The sequence below is a fragment of the Zootoca vivipara genome, chromosome 2, assembly GCF_965207765.1.
Source record: "Zootoca vivipara chromosome 2, rZooViv2.hap1.1, whole genome shotgun sequence".
In the NCBI taxonomy this organism is placed as follows: domain Eukaryota; kingdom Metazoa; phylum Chordata; class Lepidosauria; order Squamata; family Lacertidae; genus Zootoca; species Zootoca vivipara.
The window spans coordinates 93,465,263-93,484,682 of record NC_142584.1 but is presented as its reverse complement, the minus strand read 5'-3'; the positions used below and the strand labels follow the sequence as shown (position 1 = coordinate 93,484,682).

At 42.8% G+C, this 19,420-nt stretch overlaps 1 protein-coding gene across 2 annotated transcripts; it reads right to left on the bottom strand.

Annotated features, from left to right (window-relative positions):
- Nucleotides 1-363: 363 nt before the first annotated feature.
- PROK2 (prokineticin 2) lies at nucleotides 364-12,852 on the bottom strand. 2 transcript variants are annotated; one of them, XM_035108105.3, is made up of 3 exons: nucleotides 12,638-12,852; nucleotides 4,557-4,682; nucleotides 364-1,640 (listed from the first exon to the last, which is right to left on the bottom strand). In XM_035108105.3, exons 1-3 carry the CDS (start codon nucleotides 12,707-12,709, stop codon nucleotides 1,515-1,517), a joined length of 324 nt encoding a protein of 107 aa, XP_034963996.1. In that variant the 5' UTR covers nucleotides 12,710-12,852; the 3' UTR covers nucleotides 364-1,514. The 2 variants fall into 2 exon arrangements, 1 of the variants encoding a protein (XP_034963996.1); XR_015948282.1 differs by lacking the exons at nucleotides 364-1,640; nucleotides 4,557-4,682 and adding an exon at nucleotides 9,627-9,877.
- Nucleotides 12,853-19,420: the final 6,568 nt, after the last annotated feature.

The following is a 19,420-nucleotide window of genomic DNA, read 5'->3' as shown; positions in this document are numbered from 1 at the left end:
TTTTGTTTTTTTTAAAGGAAGCATTTAAATATGCAGCCATCCACCAGCAACCAAACATGGTGTATATAGTTCAGGGAATGCTGTTTCCCTTCATGGTTATGCTGATGGTATAAACTGGTCCTTACTGACATCAGCTAAAGAGAATGTGCTTGATGTGATCAGCCTTAGCTACTTAACACTGTGGACTCAGGCAAATAAATGCATGTCAATTGTCTAGATACACTTTGCACCAGCTTTCCACACATAGAATTGCTATGAATATAGGAAATGGGACTTACTTCATAAGCATTCATAGGCTTACTTTGTTAATTTTGTGTGTGTGTTATATTTAACAAGGAGAAGTAAAAGAAAGTAAGACTGAAGACAGCTTCTATGGCATTTTATAATTTTTCATGGAGCATTGAATTGTATAGGAGGTTCTTATGTCAAATTTAATGGTAACGTTAATCTTGAGTGATGCATACTTTCGCACATAAGTTCTCAATTTAATGTTGATAGATAACAATAACTCACTGGAATAAATCAAAGACCACAGTGCAAAAATAAATATATAATTTTAAATAAAAAGAAATACTGTACTACCATTATTCTGATACAGAATTATTACATAGTGATATTGATATATTTACATAACAAGTCAAGTACTTTAATTAAATAAACGTTTCCAATTTTTTTAAAAATATATAAAGTACACATCAAATATCATTTGACAAGCTGCTAGTTTATGCCAAATAAAACAAAAAGAATTTTTTCTCTTCTCATACTCAGAATGTATTAATTTTAAACAGTATTTTTTACAACTTAAATGCTTTGGTGCAGGTTGTCATTTTTAAATAACATCTAATCTAAAATAGTATAATTATTACAACAAATATGTACCTGGATTATCATAGTCTAACAAATTGTCTTGTTCTTAGCCCTATATTGCAAAATACTTTAATTCAATCTTAGTAGATTCAGAAAAATCTTGAGCAAATTTATGTAAACTGACTTGGTAATTATGGGCATCTGTTTTCTAGATGGCTAACCTGGTCATCCTTCAGCAGGCCAGATTTTAGGAGAGAGGAGCTATCTGTACTATTCCTTCTGTATAAGTCTACAGTACACAGTTTGTGATCTATGCCAAATGCAACACAGCAATGATGCATTGGGGCCTGCCAGTTTCTTCTTGTTACCTGTTTTTGTAGGCTACACAAATAGGAGGTTTATTGAGCCTCAGGTAGTCAGCCACACATGGCTGATGTGCTATGTTTGAAGTGGAAAGTCTCAAGTTGTACAGGTCTACTTCAGCACATATTAGCTTGTGCTGTTAAGAATATGAAGAACTCCCTGAAATTGTCCAGCTGAAAACATCTTGGCTGCCATGAACTATGGTATCATAAAAATGATAATGATAACAATGCAAGAAAGTATATTGGAAAATTTCCAGTGACAAATGACTTCATCACAATAACAAGTAAGGATCTTAATACATGGAATACAGTAATGACACAGAATCCTTCCCCATGCTTTTGCTAGAAAAAGATATCTTCGTTTTTGAATTCCGGTAAACATTTGTATTTGCTAGGAGAAACCCAGACACAAGACAAATTAGGTAGGCATGGACAGCTGTGATGAATTCTCTTCCCCCAAAATGGAATCTGGAAACAAATAGTTAATGTTAAAGAAATGGAGGCAAGAAGACAACTCAACAGTAGGTGAGTTAACACTAAAGTTTCCACACTAGTATATTAACTAGTTCAAAGGGATCCCCCAAAACATATTCCATCTTCCTCACAGGTGCACTGACCTGTTTTCCTCTCTTGGTGTTTATTATTAACTATATAATGTGAAACTGATCCTCTGTGTACACAACCATCAAAACAGCAATATGTCTGGTATATATTATTATGGTGTACCAATGGGAGTATCGCTTTCGGGAAAGACCTAATCCAAAGTTTCACAGCGTTGGTATTTGCTATCCCACATATGGTACCTTGCTTCAGATTGGGCCTTCCAATAGGATCATCCAACAACATATAGGTCCCTTGATCCATTTGGCTAGTGTCCCATTGGTCAGATTAAACCCAGCATCAAGGGACCTACCAATTGGGTGTTGTGGCTATCCAATCGTACTCACCCACAACACAAGGGTTTGGTTGCCAGGTCTCACCGCAATACCCCTCACCCCTCTTTGAGGGAGGACACGATTTATCTCTGACCACCGGCAATGTTGTCTGAGGTTGATGGGAGTTATAGTCCAACAATGTTTGAAGGATACATGGTTTACAAGTATGGTTTACCTACTTTTTGCTAAAAACCATGGGCTTGGAGTTATGCATTTCTCCAAATCATACACCCACAGCATTTTTTTCCTCTAAAAACAAAACTGTTGCCAATAATGCTGTTTCATAGTGTTACTGCAGATTAGTCGGGAAAATTATGTATCTAGTCCCATCAGAATAACACTGAGGGCAACAAAACCTTTTTTGTGTGTCAGATTTTCTTCTCAAAGACCAATGCATTTTGTTCTTGCATTACAGTATTATTGTCAAAGCATCATGTTGTGTATTTTTTCTTTATAAAATGTTGCACAAATAATATTTTATTCACCTTAATGGAAAGGGAAAAAAATCTATAGAAGTGGTAGCAGGGCTAAATGAATTACAACTGAGTCTTATCTGAAAGACTAACATTTAATCTGTGTTTTGACTTAAGCAGTATGCCTTTACTGATCTCTGATCAGCTTATATCAGTTGGTGGTCCACTTTATAAGCTCTCCATGTGTGATTTAACAAAGGGCACTCAAGGCTAATCTAGTATGAAGACAAAATTGCTTTTCAATTTAGGCTTGTCCTTGCAGATCAAGTTTAAACTCAGTGGTGTGGTAGTGAGGGAAAATATAAATTGAATATGTCTGCTTTGTACCTGACCTGCAGACAAATGGGGAACGTCAGTGTTTTGACACTTTGAATGGTCTTCTGTAACCCCAAGGATAATATGAGCTTTTTTGCAAATAAATTGGACATTTTTTAGCTATTTTTGAGGAACATCGGCTGCAGTATTCCGGATATGACGTATGGCAGCCCTAGCTTCAAGGCTAAATTGCAAGAACTAATTTTACAGAACAGTAAATACTTCGAGAACCAGTGCTAGAAACAATTCAAAATAATACCAAGATTTTCAAGAATACGCAGTCAGTGACATTCTTCCCTGCTTCTTCTTTAACAGCAGACCAAGAAAGAAATTGGAAGAAAGGTAATAGCTGCACCCCTCATTGCATGGAATGAGCATGAACTTATTTAGGGGAGAAAAAGGATGGCAGTGCCTTCTTGGAGCTTTATGGACTATCCCGTCCGTTGTCTCCCAGATACAACGATATGAAGAAAAATCAATCTCTGGGTTATTTGTGGGGCATAGGAGCATTGCAGTAGGTACAGGGTGAGTCCTTTAAAAGAGGCCCCGTGGATACAGAGTAAGCATGTTCCACGGGGCCTCTTTTAAAAAACTCACCCTGTATAAGTGCACAATGCAATAGTGAAATGTGGATATGGTTAGGAACAGAGTATTGCCATAAAGCAGGGGTCAGCAAACCTTTTCAGCAGGGGGCTGGTCCACTGTCCCTCAGACCTTGCAGAGGGCCGGACTATATTTTGAAGGGGAGAAAAGAACGAATTCCTATGCCCCACAAATAACCCAGAGATGCATTTTAAATAAAAGCACACATTCTACTCATGTAAAAACACGCTGATTCCCGGACCGTCTGCAGGCTGGATTTAGAAGGTGATTGGGCCGCATCTGGCACCCGGGGCTGAGTTCTTTTGGCCTCCCTGAATATTTTTGGGGTGTTCGAAAAGCATAGAGCAGTGCAGTGTGGCTCCAGTGGCCAGCTCCTCCTCCTGCCGCTGAGGGGAAGGAAGTTTGAAGCATCTTCCTGCAGGTGGCAGCACCAGGAGGTGGTGGAGGAAGAGCCACCAGCCACTGATGCCACGTGACTGCCATGTTCAGCTCTGCCCCTGGCTCCTTCTGACGTCACATGTGCGATGCCCCACCGCCCACCCCAAATCGCCCTTGTGTACCCTTAAAATCTGCCCTAGAGGGTTGAGAAGGGCTGCAGAGGAGATGAGAGAAAGGTACCTGATCAGAAGACTACTCAAACAACGTTGGATTCAAACCTCTGGAAGGAAGCAATGAGGTACTTTGATTATCTGAACAATTTACTCAAACTATTAATAGCTCTGGAAATCAGCAGGGTTTGAATGATCACTTATAAGAAACAAGAGTATAAGGATAGTTTTAAGATGCTTATATTCTGTAATTTGAAAGAAAAGCATTGGACTTTATTTTTTTTACCTTAAGACCTCTTACAGAATAACACTGACAGTAATATATTTATTTGCGTATGTTATTATGATGCTGTTTCCATAAAAAGAAAACTTTCTCTGTAAAGTATATGTTCTTGCACTTTTGCAATGGATAATATTTTATGCAGTTTGACTCACAACAAAACATATTCATATTTCCTTCTACCCTGTCAGTTACGGTATCACACAAGGTACCAGGAAAAAAATACTAACTTTATGACTCAAAGGATGACAGTCTTCTCCCAAGGTTCCCATTGGTGTGCACATCCGCAGGCTCCGAATCCAGAGGCTAACAGCACAACACATGCCTCCACCACACTGTAGATCTCTGTCACAAGCCTTAAACATAATAAACAGACACGCAGTATTAGATAAGTAAAATTACTAAAAATAAGCTGGACTACTACCCCATCGTGCTGATGACACGACCTTGATAGCAGAAAGTGAGGAGGAATTAAAGAACCTTGTAATGAGGGTGAAAGAGGAGAGAGTAAAATATGGTCTGAAGCTCAACATCAAAAAAACTAAGATCATGGTCACTGGTCCCATCACCGCCTGGCAAATAGAAGGGGAAGAAATCGAGGCAGTGAGAGATTTTACTGTCTTGGGTTCCATGATCACTCCAGATGGTGACAGCAGCCACAAAATTAAGACGTCTGCTTCTTGGGAGAAAAGCAATGACAAACCTAGACAGCATCTTAAAAAGCAGAGACATCACCTTGCCAACAAAGGTCCGTATAGTTAAAGCTATAGTTTTCCCAGTAGTGATGCATGGAAGTGAGAGCTGGACCATAAAGAAGGCTGATCGCCGAAGAATTGATGCTTTTGAATTATGGTGCTGGAGGAGATTCTTGAGAGTCCCATGGACTGCAAGAAGATCAAACCTATCCATTCTGAAGGAAATAAGCCCTGAGTGCTCACTGGAAGGACAGATCGTGAAGCTGAGGCTCCAATACTTTGGCCACCTCATGAGAAGAGAAGACTCCCTGGAAAAGACCCTGATGTTGGGAAAGTTTGAGGGCACTAGGAGAAGGGGACGACAGAGGACGAGGTGGTTGGACAGTGTTCTCGAAGCTACCAACATGAGTCTGACCAAACTGCATACTCTGGTCCATGGGGTCACAAAGAGTCGGACACGACTAAATGACTGAACAACAACACAACAACAACAACAACAACTACCCCATTATCTTATTGTACACCTAAAAGCCTATATTTTCAAGAGGCTTTGCTAACACAAGGAAATGGTGGGGTTTGAGATTCACATGGTCATATAGCCCATTAGAAGCTGAAGCAAGTTTGTTTGTTTCTTTAAATTAAAAATCCTTAAATTTAGTAATTAGATGTTGGAACCTACATATCAAATGTCACATGCTGTCTCTCCTCCCACCACCATCCTCATCAGTTCAAGTAAAGATTACCTGTGGCCTGGATCCAGCAGCTAAAGTCAGCCACAAAGGCTCCACTGAAACCAGTGGGGATTATTTAGTTGGATCCAGGCCACTAAATTATTTTATACCATGAATGGTGCCAGACAGAATGAGATGATGGGTTGAATGATTATTTTGTTGCCGAAATAAACATGCATGGCAAGAGGTTCTATATTAGCTCTTATGCCACTGAATAGCAGAGCAAATATTTGTGATATTTAACAATACAATGTCTCAATGTTCAGGCAGAGGTAAGATCTGTCTTATCTCCACCAGAATGCCTGCAATCACTTGAGACACAAAAACATTATTAATCCGGTCCAACAACAGCAGAAGTCCCCTTTTCTTTCTATTAGACTACTTTTAATGTTTTGATTTATTTATAGCAGGCATAACTCTGTAGCTAAAAATGGAACAAGTCATTGGAGCTTGTTTCTCTGGATATTAACTGAAGCTCTTCGTAAATCAAGCTTGCTCACGCAAGTTTCAGTATGCAGTGATTTACAAAAATCTAAGAATGCCAAGAACAAAATTACACAAAACCACAAGAAATTCAAGAAAATAAATTACAACTTCCATAAAAACAACATGTGCAATACAATCCCAGTCATTCCTGTTCAGAAGTACCATTGAATTTAATGGATTTCACTCTCATGTAAGTGACAATAGGATTGCAGCCTAAAGTCATTGATTGTATATCTTATAATTTCTGGTAAAATGGATTTGAAAAGAAGATTCCTAGAATATTTATTCATTTGTGACACACATAGGCCACAATTTATCAGGGAACAATCTGAGGCATTAATGCTGAGCAGAGTTATACTAAATACCATGACATGTCAACTATCAAAGACTGGCAGGCATCAAATGTTAAATATATTGAATATCCTATCCCAAAATATTCGGTTAATACTTCATATCAAAATTTACTCAGGAGAACCTTCAGACAAAATGGGGATTCATCCAAGCTCTAAAGTCTCTTGCGTGTTTGTCTCTCACGCTTGCCTCTTCCATACTGTTAGTTCCCTTTTAATTTGTAAATAAAAAGTCTTTGTACTGTGAATGTTTGCTTATGGACTGGTGATTTAATGCCTGTTAGGCAAATCCATGCTAAAAAGAAGAGGAGGAGAAGGCATTTGGACTTGATATCCCACCTTTCACTCCCCTTAAGGAGTCTCAAAGCTGCTAACAATCTCGTCCCCTTCCTTCGCCACAACAAACACTCTGTGAGGTTAGTAGGGCTGAGAGACTTCAGAGAAGTGTGACTAGCCCAAGATCACCCAGCAGCTGCATGTGGAGGAGCAGGGACGCGAACTTGGTTCACCAGATTATGAGTCCACCACTCTTAGCCACTACACCATGCTGGCTCCCGTGGCAGGTGAGTTGGAGTATACTACTCCTGTGCTGTTTGATTACAGACACCTTGTTTTCCCCAAAGGTCACTTTCCCTGGACAGATCCTCATACATAGTTGTGCATGAGCAGCCAGCTTCTGTATACAAAGATCCGTGAAGAGGGAGCATGACACTGCTGGCCACCTACAGATACTACGTGTCACCTAAAACCACCATAAGAATGAACTTTAGAGTATTAAAAGGGCCAGCTCTCTGGCCCAAAAGATGGGCACTTCTCCTGCATCCCACAGCCTCCCTCCAGGTGTGCTCCCTGTACTGCAAGACCAGTGAAGTGCAGTGACAGGTATCAGGTTCTTCAGGGAAGGCACTTGTGAGGATCCTGACTTGAGTCCTACAGCTATGAGAATTCCTTCTGTGGGTTTCTGACAGGTGCCATGGCCTTCTGAAAATGAGTAGGAAGCTTGGAACCCTCAACTTGGCTGCTTAGCTGATGCATCTGCGGCCTCCAGCTCTGTATCTGGAGTGCTGATGAATTCCGTGGTCATGACAATAGCATGAAGCAGTCCGAAAGCACGTCAAAATGCAAGTAGATAAATAGGTACCGCTCCAAGCGGGAAGGTAAACAGCGTTTCCATGCGCTGCTCTGGTTTGCCAGAAGCGGCTTTGTCATGCTGGCCACATGACCTGGAAGCTGTACGCCGGCTCCCTCGGCCAATAACCCGAGATGAGCGCCGCAACCCCGGAGTTGGTCACGACTGGACCTAATGGTCAGGGGTCCCTTTACAGGGGTCCCTTTACAGCTGAGACAATGCACCTGCCTCTGTGTCTGTATGATGTTGACAGGCTGAGTATAGACTGTCTATATTTTTTTATCTTCTATCATTTTAAAATAAAAAACAACAACTTCATAGTAGAAACTTCACTTGAAAACAAAGGTGATGAGTATGCTAAGTTTGGACTAAGATCAGTTGAATGCCAAAGTGGATTTTGAATGGTTTGTGAAAATGCCCTAAGTGCAGATGTGGAGAACCTTTGGCTCTTTAAATGCTGAAGAACTGCAACTCTGATCAGCCACAGCAGACATGTCCAATGGTTAGCAATGGTGGAAGCTGGAGGTCAGCTACATCTGAAGGACCAAAGGTTCCCCACACCTGCCTTAGTGAAATCAAGGAATACATTCAGGCTATAGTTCTAACCCCATTTACCTGGCAGTAAATCCCACTGAATTTAGTTGGACATATTTCTGAGAAGACATGGTTAGGACTGCACTGCAAAATAACTTTGCTTTTGTTTCATTTCAAATACTTGGACTGTAAAGCTCTATAAGATTCTGCTGTGCAATGGGATCATAAATAAGCAGATTCACAGGAAAGTGTTTATGAACAGATAATGGCTCTGAGGGAAACATTACTGTCCACTGAAACAAATGCTCACTTTAGAATATTTCATTATGAATATAATTATACTCTACTGCATAAATATTATGTAATTTTAATAAGAAAATTGATATCAAAGTACATATTTACATAATAGATGGTAGCTTTAAAAACTAGTTGTATGGTAATATTCAAAGTCATTACTACAATTTCATTTTGAATATAGAGATGAGGCACAAGGTTATGTTAGTTTACATGTCAACAGGGAAGGAAATGCAAAACCAATTCCTAAGATTTGTATAAAATATTAATTGCTAAACACTGAAATATTAACTGGATTTTAGTTGGTATCATTCTATTTTCATATTTTAATGTTTCATATATATTCTTAACATTGTAGAAATTTTAGTTCTATTCACTACGGTAGTTTGTTTTGTAGGACAGAGTTAAATCCTAGATACATCCCTATGTGTGCAAGAATTGCTGCACTTTTACTTTATCTTTTGTTTTTTAAAAACACACAATATAAACTACCAGACAGAGCTCTTCACTTCAGATTTGTTGCCATGTAAATTCTCTGCTTTCTGATAGAGACCAGGCGGGTAATTTGAAAAGGCTAAAAGCAGTAGATGAAAAGTCCTTTTCTTGACCTTGTCAATTTTTCATCTTGCCCTTTCTACTTAGTCCAGGCAGGGCTTTTTTCAGCCAGAACTTGGCGTAACTCAGTTCTGGCACCTCTCAGTTGGCTACCACCACCTCTCAGGTGGATGCCATTTCCATTTTAAGAGGAGGTTGGCATTCATGGTGAGTTCTGACATCTCTTTTTCTAGAAGAATAGCCGTGACTTCAGGTGTCTCTTCCTTTCCTAGGATGCCATGGGTAGGTTGGTCTGTTTACTTTCTCCCCTCCCTCTGTCTCAAGGCCACTGAGGAGCCTCCTCACACATCTTAAGATGTTCTCAGAGGTCCGGTCCCTACACACCTCCTCTCAGGATAACTCCCAGTATGTGGAGGGCTTATGCTACCTAATTGCTTCGAGTTGAAGGACAAGAAGGTAAGCTTCAAACCATTTCATTATGAAAAATAACAGATTTAAAATATAATAATAATAATAATAATAATAATAATAATAATAAATTTTTATTTATACCCCGCCCTCCCCAGTCAAAAACCGGGCTCAGGGCGGCTCACACCAACAGAACCACAATATAACATAAAAACAATTAATTAAAATACAGATTAAAATACAGTATTAAAATTTAAAATGCAGCCTCATTTCAAGTAGTCCATAAATCCAAGCCATGAGGGAGGAAAACACAGGGGTCAGGCTGAGTCTAACCCAAAGGCCAGGCGGAACAGCTCTGTCTTGCAGGCCCTGCGGAAAGATGACAAAAGAGGGGCTTTCTTTGGAATTTATTTATTTAAGATAATAATAATAATAATAATAATAATAATAATAATATATTATTATTTATACCCCGCCCATCTGGCTAGGTTCCCCCAGCCACTCTGGGCGGCTTCCAACAAAATATTAAAATACAGAAATCCATCAAACATTAAAAGCTTCCCTAAGGTCTGGTAATTGTTGTTCTCTTTGACCTCTGGTGGGAGGGCGTTCCACAGGGTGGGTGCCACTACAGAGAAGGCCCTCTGCCTGGTTCCCTGTAACTTGGCTTCTCGTAGCGAGGGAACAGCCAGAAGGCCCTCAGAGCTGGACCTCAGTGTCCGGGCAGAATGATGGGGGTGGAGACGCTCCTTCAGGTATACTGGCCCAAGGCCGTTTAGGGCTTTAAAGGTCAGCACCAACACTTTGAATTGTGCTTGGAAACGTACTGGGAGCCAATGTAGGTCTTTCAGGACCGGTGTTATGTGGTCTCGGTGGCCGCTCCCAGTCACCAGTTATATACCCCTGAATTACCGAAGTCTTTAAGCAGCATGTAGGCTGCAGGTTGATTGAGTAAGCATTAAGAACATGATATGTTCAGAAATCAGCATATCTGTTTAGACTGCCCTCAAGCATTAAACAGATAGTGTATATTTAACAGGGAGAAAGAAAAGAGATATTTATCACAAACACAAATATTACTCTAAATTACAGTTGTTCCTTTTATTATTTCATTAATACAAATGGAGAAGTCAGGGGAACCTTGCTCTAGGATACAATTCAGTTTCTTGTCAAATTATTCCTGCACATGCTGCTGTCGTACGCAAGATTCGCTCTCTGCTTCTACAACTGGATTATCTCTTTTACAAGCCAGCACCCGAATATAGAGGTGGCTAATTTCTTTGAAATTGTATTTACACCTGTAAAAATAAAGTATCATTCAATGGTAATATAAAATAGAAAGTATTAGAGGAACTGGACATGAGGTTGTTCCTGTACTCCTTTACTGAGTCTGGCCATAAGTTCCAGCCAAGTGCCAAACTGCAGAGGAGAACAAAAATGCCACATCACACACCTTTGAATAGACCCGCTATTAAGTGCTGTATTTTGTACTGAATGAAGGAATCTGTGCAGCATTTAGTTATAGAGCCTAATTTCCTTCATGGTGCTAGAAATCTATCAGCACTGCCTGTATGTCATATAAGTCTCGCAACTTGTTAGCTTCCATCCTGCCCCTGCTCCTCTCTTTCCTTCTGTCACCTGGACCTTAACAGTGAGTGTCTAACTAAACAATGGAATCAAACTGCAGGAGGAAAACAGATTCAATTAAACAGGTTCAAGATCAAAGGCACAATGGATCCAATCTAAAGCGGGGATGAAACAGAGTAGTTAAAGTAGAGAGTCAAGACAATTGTTAAATAAAGCAGTTTTAAAAAATGCATTTAGAGAACTTCTGTCAATATTGACACTTTGTAAGGAATAGCCAAGTCCTTAGCAGAGGAAGAAGCAGGGAAAATCTTAAAAAGCTAAAAGTATTGCAGCCTATCCATCCTCCAGCCACAGAGAAATGTGGCTATTATAAAATCACTTTGATTTCAAAGTCTTTCTGTAAGCTGAAATACCTGGTTGGAGCCTTTAAGAGAAAATGAACCTTTCAAAGTGTTGCTCAGGCTTTTTCCTCCCTCCCCAGAATCGATTACAGTATATAAAAAGTTTCTTGGCAAGACAACAGGGAGTTGCGGATCGTTTAACACGCCTCCTTGAAACGGGGAGAGGGGTGGACATAGGTAAGAATCTCTCCCGGAGCTGAGTGAACATCTCATCTCCCCTGTCTTGAGAAATTAAATGTGACAGCGGAAGGGAGATTCTGAGGAACTCAGCACAGGAGTATCAAATCCAGGAGGTAGTTTTACCTCCGGAAAAACAACAACAACAACACGTTTCTCCACAGTTGCCTCAACTTCCAAACTGGGCGCAGCTGGGGGAGGCGGGAAGCTTTTGGAGTTACAGGTTGCGACGGCAGGGCAGCTGGCTCCCAACTCCCCCCCCCCAGCCTTAAATTAGACAACAAGCCAGTTAAAGCAGATAGCGTGGGAGGCGACTCAAGTTGCCTCAGTATCCTCTGAGGGATTGCCATAAGCGCGCCTTTGTCTCCCAATCCTCTTTCCCCAGAAAAGCCATAATACCCCCAGGAGACAAGCTCCATCCCCACCCCACCCCACCCCCACCCCACAACAGCCGGATACCACCAGGCACGCACGCAAAGCCTCAGGATCAGGCACGCCTCACCCCAGCAACTCGTTTCAGGCGAACGCCTCCCCAAAAGCTCCCAAGGCGCGTGGGGAGTCGACACAGGCGCGCACCATGCCCTAGCGCAGGAATTGGAAAAGAACCGAGCAGCGCGCCTCGTCGGTCCTTTCCTCCACAGAACACCTCCCCCCCCAACAACACACTTAAAAGCTATTCCTGCCTCTCGCACTTTCTAAAGCACTCGCCTACCCACCACCCCGTCTCGGCTGGTGGTGCTGCTTTCAGCTAATCCCGGATTTCCCGCCAAAATAGCCACCAGGCTCATGGCAGAAAGGGCGCACAAGCGCGCACTTGTCTCGCCTGCTCCAACCGTCGGGGTTAACTCGTGTCTCGCCATTCCTTCCTTTCTCGTACAAGGTCTCACCCCTCCACCCGCCGCATCCCCTTTGCCAAGTCTATTTGGTGGCGAGAATCCCTCGCCCCAGAGGCTGCCCCTCTCACCCCAGTGATAACTGCAGAATCCCCCGTGGAGAGCAGCAGGAAGAGGAGAGGGACGCAGCTCAGGCTCATCATGTTTTCCTCTGTTCTCTCTCCCCGGGGCTGCGTGTGCAGCTCTCCGCGCGCTTAAGCCTCGCTCAGGGCTCCCCTCAGGGCAGCAGGAACGGTGAGGAGGAGGAGTGGAGCCGGGGCCGCTCCAGCCCATTATAAAGCTTAGGGCTGCCATTCAAAGGCAGGATGAGTCACTTACCCACCTACCCAGCAACGCTGCCGTCGGGGGAGAGGGACAGGGGGTGCACGCGCAGGAACAGCCACATAAACACACAACACAAAACAAGCGCGCGCCTCCTCCCCTCACGCTCTCAAGAAGTAGTAGCGCGGCTATTCCCTCTCGCAGTAAAGTGCACAGATACGAGGAAGGGCTGGGTTGCTCGGCTCCAGGCTGGGTTGCGTTCAGTTGCCACAAATGGGTGGGGTGGGGTGGGCGATGGGTTTGTCAGCTTTATATATTTGCCGTGAGAAGGGCAAATGGGCGGAAGTGGGGAAGCAGGCAAGGCCATCATAGGGATGCTGAGGAAATAAAACTTGCAAGAAGAGCGCCGATCCCACAGTAAACACTCCTCCTACCAAAGAAACGCAAGTAAATGTACGTTCTAACATGGAAATATATGCGCACAGGCAGTGCCGGATTTACGTATAAGCTAAACAAGCTATAGCTTAGGGCCCCACACTCTTGCCCCCCCCCCCAATTTAAAGGACAAAAAACACTGGATGTAATTTCCAAAATATAAGATAAAAAACAAATAAAATAAAAACCTACCGTACATACAGCAACAGTGTTTTGTGTTGTGTAGGCTCCTATGATGTACATATTTTGTTATGTGCAAATGGGTGTAGATACCTATTAGGTCCATAAATTACCATATAGCATATATTCAACACAAAAACAGTGACAATTTGTTGTTGACAAAGGACAGCTGGACATACAAAGGGCCCCATTACCAGTGCCAGAGCTTCATGCTCCGGCACTGGGGGCAGGGAGCAGGCGTGGGCGTGGCTGGCGCACATCCCGGGGGCGTGGTGTGCCCCCTGCGGGGGTGGGCAGCAGCGATGGCACCCCACCAGGATCGTGGTGCCAGGGGCAGTGTGCTCCCCCTGCCCCCCTCTTCCTCCGCCAGTGGCCATTATCTTCAGTAGTTTAGGGCCTCATCAAACCTAAATCCGACCCTGCACACAGGCGCAAACACTGTCACGGCAGATTCTTCTTCTTCTTCTTCTTTGGCGATCACTCGTAGCCAAGTAAGATTGTCTTCCATAAACACGGTTTTAACGATGGGTCCGTAAGTGACTGTTGAGGCCAATTCTGGATCCACATATCCTTCCACGGTGGGGACATTGGTTTCCAGGCGGGAGTTGATCACGGTGTGGATTTGCCAAGTGTGCCTTCCTCTTAGCATGTTTCTCCCTTGCGTCCTGAGATCGAGTTTCTTCAAAGCCCATGACACCTTTGGTAACGGCTGTTCTCCAACTGGAGCGCTCGCAGGCTGGGGTTTCCCAGTTGTCAGTGTTTGTACTACATTTTTAAAGATTTGCCTTGAGACAGTCTTTAAACCTCTTTGGAAAGGTTACGCTTTCCATTTTTAAGTTCGGAATAGAGTACTGTACACTGATATTAGTTCGCCTGTCTTCCCAAGTGAAGTGTAAAATTTTTTGGAGACACCATTGGTGGAATCTTTCGAGGAGTTGGAGATGGCGTTTATAAGTGGTCCAAGGGGCAGATTGTGTCCCCACAGGGACTCAGTAATGAAATGTCCACCAAAGCACAGGCTGCCATAGGCAGGTTGCAAGAGAAACACAAAGGACAAATGAATGAAAGAGTCAGGTCTCCACACACAGGTGTGCAATGTACCCAGAAAGATACACACACTGGAACACAACAGGGTGATGCTATTGGGTTTGAGTGTAGGAGAGGCAATTTCAAATCCCCTCCAAAGCTGTGAGTATACCTCCATTGTTAAGCCCGGACACTGAGGTCCAACTCCGAGGATCTTCTGGTGGTTCCCTCATTGTAAGAAGTGAGGTTACATGGAACTAGGGAGAGGGCCTTCTCAGTAGTGGCGCCCGCCCTGTGGAACACCCATCAGATGTAAAACTGATAAACAACTATTGGAAGGCAGCCCTGCATAGGGAAGTTAATGTTCAATGTTGTATGATTTTTTTTATTTTTCTGGAAGCCTTCCAGAATGGCAGGGACAACCCAGTCAGATGGGTGGCATATAAATAATAAAAGATATTATTTCCAAATTTGTCCTTCAATGTACTGTACAGTGGTACCTCCGGTTATTATTTGACAAGGCCTTTGATAAGGTGTCCCATGATATTCTTGTAAAGAAGCTGGTAAAATGTGGTCTAGACAATGCTACCATTTAGTGGATTTGTAACTGGCTGACTGACCGAACCCAAAGGGTGCTCATCAATGGCTCCTCTTCATCCTGGAGAGAAGTGACTAGTGGGGTGCCGCAGGGTTCGGTCTTGGGCCCAGTCTTATTCAACATCTTTATTAATGACTTGGATGATGGGCTTGAGGGCATCCTGAGCAAGTTTGCAGATGACACCAAATGGGGAGGGGTGGCTAATACCCCAGAGAACAGATTCACATTTCAAAATGACCTTAACAGATTAGACAACTGGGCCAAAGCAAACAAGATGAATTTTAACAGGGAGAAATGTAAAGTACTACACTTGGGCAAAAAAAAAATGAAAGGCACAAATACAGGATGGGTGACACCTGGCTTGAGAGCAGTACATGTGAAAAGGATCTAGGAGTCTTGGTAAACCACAAACTTGACATGAGTCAACAGTGTGATGCAGCAGCTAAAAAAGCCAATGCAATTCTGGGCTGCATCAATAGGAGTATAGCATCTAGATCAAGGAAAGCAATAGTACCACTGTATTCTGCTCTGGTTAGACCTCACCTGGAGTACTGTGTCCAGTTCTGGGCACCACAGTTCAAGAAGGATACGGACAAGCTGGAACGTGTCCAGAGGAGGGCAACCAAAATGGTCAAAGGCCTGGAAACAATGCCTTATGAGGAACGGCTTAGGGAGCTGGGTATGTTTAGCCTGGAGAAGAGAAGGTTAAGAGGTGACATGATAGCCATGTTCAAATATATAAAAGGATGTCATATAGAAGAGGGTGACAGGTTGTTTTCTACTGCTCCAGAGAAGCAGGCACGGAGCAATGGATTCAAGCTACAAGAAAGAAGATTCCACCTAAACATTAGGAAGAACTTCCTGACAGTAAGAGCTGTTCGACAGTGGAACTTGCTGCCAAGGAGTGTGCTGGAGTCTCCTTCTTTGGAGGTCAGGAATGCTTTGATGGTGTTTCCTGCTTGGCAGGGGGTTGGACTGGATGACCCTTGTGGTCTCTTCCAACTCTATGGTTGTATGATTCTATGAATAACTTAATTGGTTCCGGAGGTCCTTTCCTAACCGGAAACCGCTTGTAACATGTGGCGTGCTTTTCCTAATGGTGCCTCCCGCTTGCTGCCGCACTGCGGTAGCTCGACTTCCACTCGAATCCAGGGGCAAAGTTTGCAAGAAGGGGCATCTGCATCCGGGTTAGCGGAGCGTGTAACCTGAAGCATTCGTAAGGGGGACGGTACGTAACACGAGGTACCACTGTACTGGTTGTGTGGTTGAATGAGCTTGACTGTAGACACAGTTTGAGTTTACTGTGCAAAATCTGCCTATAAATAAACTACTTTGTAGTGAAAAATATCAAAATGACATATCCAAGGATTTTCACACACAGGATATGCTTCTGAGATGCTATACCACACAACTAAGTTTTGTAACACATACGTCAACCCTGTTCACTACTCATTTGTCAATCCCTGACCTTTCTGGACCTGAGTAATATGCATTATAAACTTTCTAGGCAGACAGCTCAATCTACTTAACCTTTTTTACTCCATCTCTGTCATACACTTGCCTCTTTTTCTTTAAGATTATTTCAGATTTTGCTTCTGCAAAGTTAAAGGTAGAATCCTGCGTCTCCACATGTAAACTTGATTTTTAAAGTAGCCTAATTGTTCATCCAAATTAACTTTAAAGGTATGTGAGTAAGAACAAACAAAACATTTAACTATCTTGAGTATGAAATCCTTTTTTTGTTCATTTCTAGCCGGGAATGGTCAAACCTGTTGGCTGTGCTATCCCATTTGTTGTTGTTTAGTCGTTTAGTCGTGTCCTACTCTGCGTGACCCCATGGACCATAGCACGCCAGGCACTCCTGTCTTCCACTGCCTCCCGCAGTTTGGTCAAACTCATGTTCGTAGCTTTGAGAACACTGTCCAACCATCTCGTCCTCTGACGTCCCCTTCTCCTAGTGCCCTCAATCTTTCCCAACATCAGGGTCTTTTCCAAGGATTCTTCTCTTCTCATGAGGTGGCCAAAGTATTGGAGCCTCAGCTTCACGATCTGTCCTTCCAGGGAGCACTCAGGGCTGATTTCCTTAAGAATGGATAGGTTTGGGGCTTCCGGTTCAGCGCCAGCGCCGATCGGCGGGGTCTCGTCTCGTCTCCGAGACGGCCCGTCCCTGCTAGGAGTGGGGAGGGCAGCGAGAGCGACGCTGCGCCCCTTAGAACCCCGGGAAGGGCGTCCCGGGGGCAAATTTTGCTCGGCAGAGCCCCAATCCGGACTCCCCAACTCTCCGGCTAGCTCTAATAAGAGCTCCGGAGCGAGGAGGGTAGAAGTCGCGGGGGCCATTTTGAGCGGCAACGTTATCCTGGCGGGGAGAAGCTTCAAGCCAAAGGCGGAGAGCGCTGGATTCTTCTGAAAATAAAACGATTGGAAATAAGACTGTAAGTAACCTCACGATTTGGATTATAAAACAATTTGGATCTGGGAGAGAGGGGAGAAAAGAGGAAGCCACCCCCCCCCCCACGGCAACAAAAGAGACAGTAAATAGAAACCCGAAGCCGTAAATAGAAGGTTTCAATTTAAAAGGATCCCTCAAAGGCATCAAAGAGAATCTCCCCTAAATGCAGGGTAAAAGGGGAGAGAGACTGTGGTCGTGAGTGCCCTGCAGTAAGAGATAAAGACTAAGAAAAACCTTTCTTTTCCTCGGGAGCCGGCAGCCCAGACAACCCAGTGAGTTGATCAGGATTTATAAGTCAAATTTTATTTCAATTTTTATTTCTGGACTTTGTGGAAATTTTTTTTGGTTTAAATGCTTGTGAAATGTGAGTTCGAACTTTATTTTTAATAAGACTTGAAGAATGCAGCCAGCTTGTTAAAATGGAGTCGAGAAAATAAACTGTGATCATATTCCACCCCATGTGACAAGTTTTGACCTTGGCAGGATTGAACTATGTCAACAAAAAGGTATTCGCCTGAGTTCCAGCGGACTGTTTTGACCTTAATGTGGGAAGCAAGAATAGAACTATGTCAAGAGGAGATACAACGGCAAGAGTTACAGCAACAATTTCAGATGGTGATGGCAGAATATGATTTCTTAGAAGATGAAGCTTGTGAAACTGAAGAAGACGAATGTGAGAATGACAATGATGGTGACTGCGATTTGGAAGGAAAAGATGAAGATGAGGACTGTGATAATTTAACACAAAATGAAGCCCACCACGAAAAAAATGATGACTTTACTCTACAAAAAGTTGGATGGAGTGCCTTTCCTTCGAGGGGGGCACGATTGGTATTACTGGAATTTCAGAATGCCCACAGGGAAGAGGGAAAAAATATGCAGAGAAGAGAAGAAACTCAGGGGTCTTGTATGGAGGCCTGGATGGCAAAAGGTTGTAAACAGGGGGTGGGGTGAAGGGAAAGTGAAGTTGTGATTATAAGGATGGATTAACAGGATTATAATTGGTCTGCTGACTATGGAATTTGCTGGATTGGGGGGGTGGAGCCGGTAATCGGGGATGTAAGGTTAAATTGGGAATAGTTATAGTTTTAAAAGTGAATTGATTTTGGAAAAATGTGAAAATATGGAGGCTTATAGAGGGGGTAAAAATTAGGCACGGGAAGAAAAAATGGGAGTTTGATTTTTTCAGTGATTTGGACATTAGGTGAAAATGATAATAATCAATTTATAAGTAATATAAGGTATAAAGGTGTATTTTTATAAAATAAGAAACTGTTGAAGATGATAAAAAAGGGATGAAAACCGGGGAAGGGGGGAGGGTGGGGAAGCCCACAAAATATGGTTTAATAATTATGAATGAAAGAAAGATTTCTTCTGTTTTGTATTGTCTTTTTCTCTTTTTTGTTATTTTTTTCTTCTCTTTTTTCTCTTTTTTCTATTTTTACTCTTTTTTTTTTTGGTATGATAATAGATGGTTGGATGGATGACCTCCTGCGTACTGCCCTGGTTTACTGGAGCTCCCTGGTGGCAGGGGGGGGGGCTTTGGGGACAGGGGAGGGGGAGGAGGACAGAAATCCAAGCATAAAATGGACCATCTCTGACTGTTCACTTACATGGGATACTTCTGTGGCAGGGGAGGACCCATGGAGGGGGGTGGGAAGGAGGTGGAAAAGGTGTTTATGTATGTACCGTTTTTTGTAATTTGTAAAATTAATAAAAATTATGTTTTTTTTAAAAAAGAATGGATAGGTTTGATCTTCTTGCAGTCCATGGGACTCTCAAGAGTCTCCTCCAGCACCACAATTCAAAAGCATCAATTCTTCGGCGATCAGCCTTCTTTATGGTCCAGCTCTCACTATCCCATTTAAGGGGAGCATTTTGACATCATTTTCATTACAAAAATGG

Coding starts and splice junctions, on each gene's coding strand:
- PROK2 (XM_035108105.3), bottom strand. CDS start 12,709: ATGATGAGCCTGAGCTGCGTCCCTCTCCTCTTCCTGCTGCTCTCCACG. Junction 4,683..12,637: donor ATTCTGCAGTTATCACTGGG/GTGAGAGGGGCA, acceptor ATTATGTTTAAG/GCTTGTGACAGAGATCTACA. Junction 1,641..4,556: donor GTCATCCTTTGAGTCATAAA/GTTAGTATTTTT, acceptor ATTTGTTTCCAG/ATTCCATTTTGGGGGAAGAG.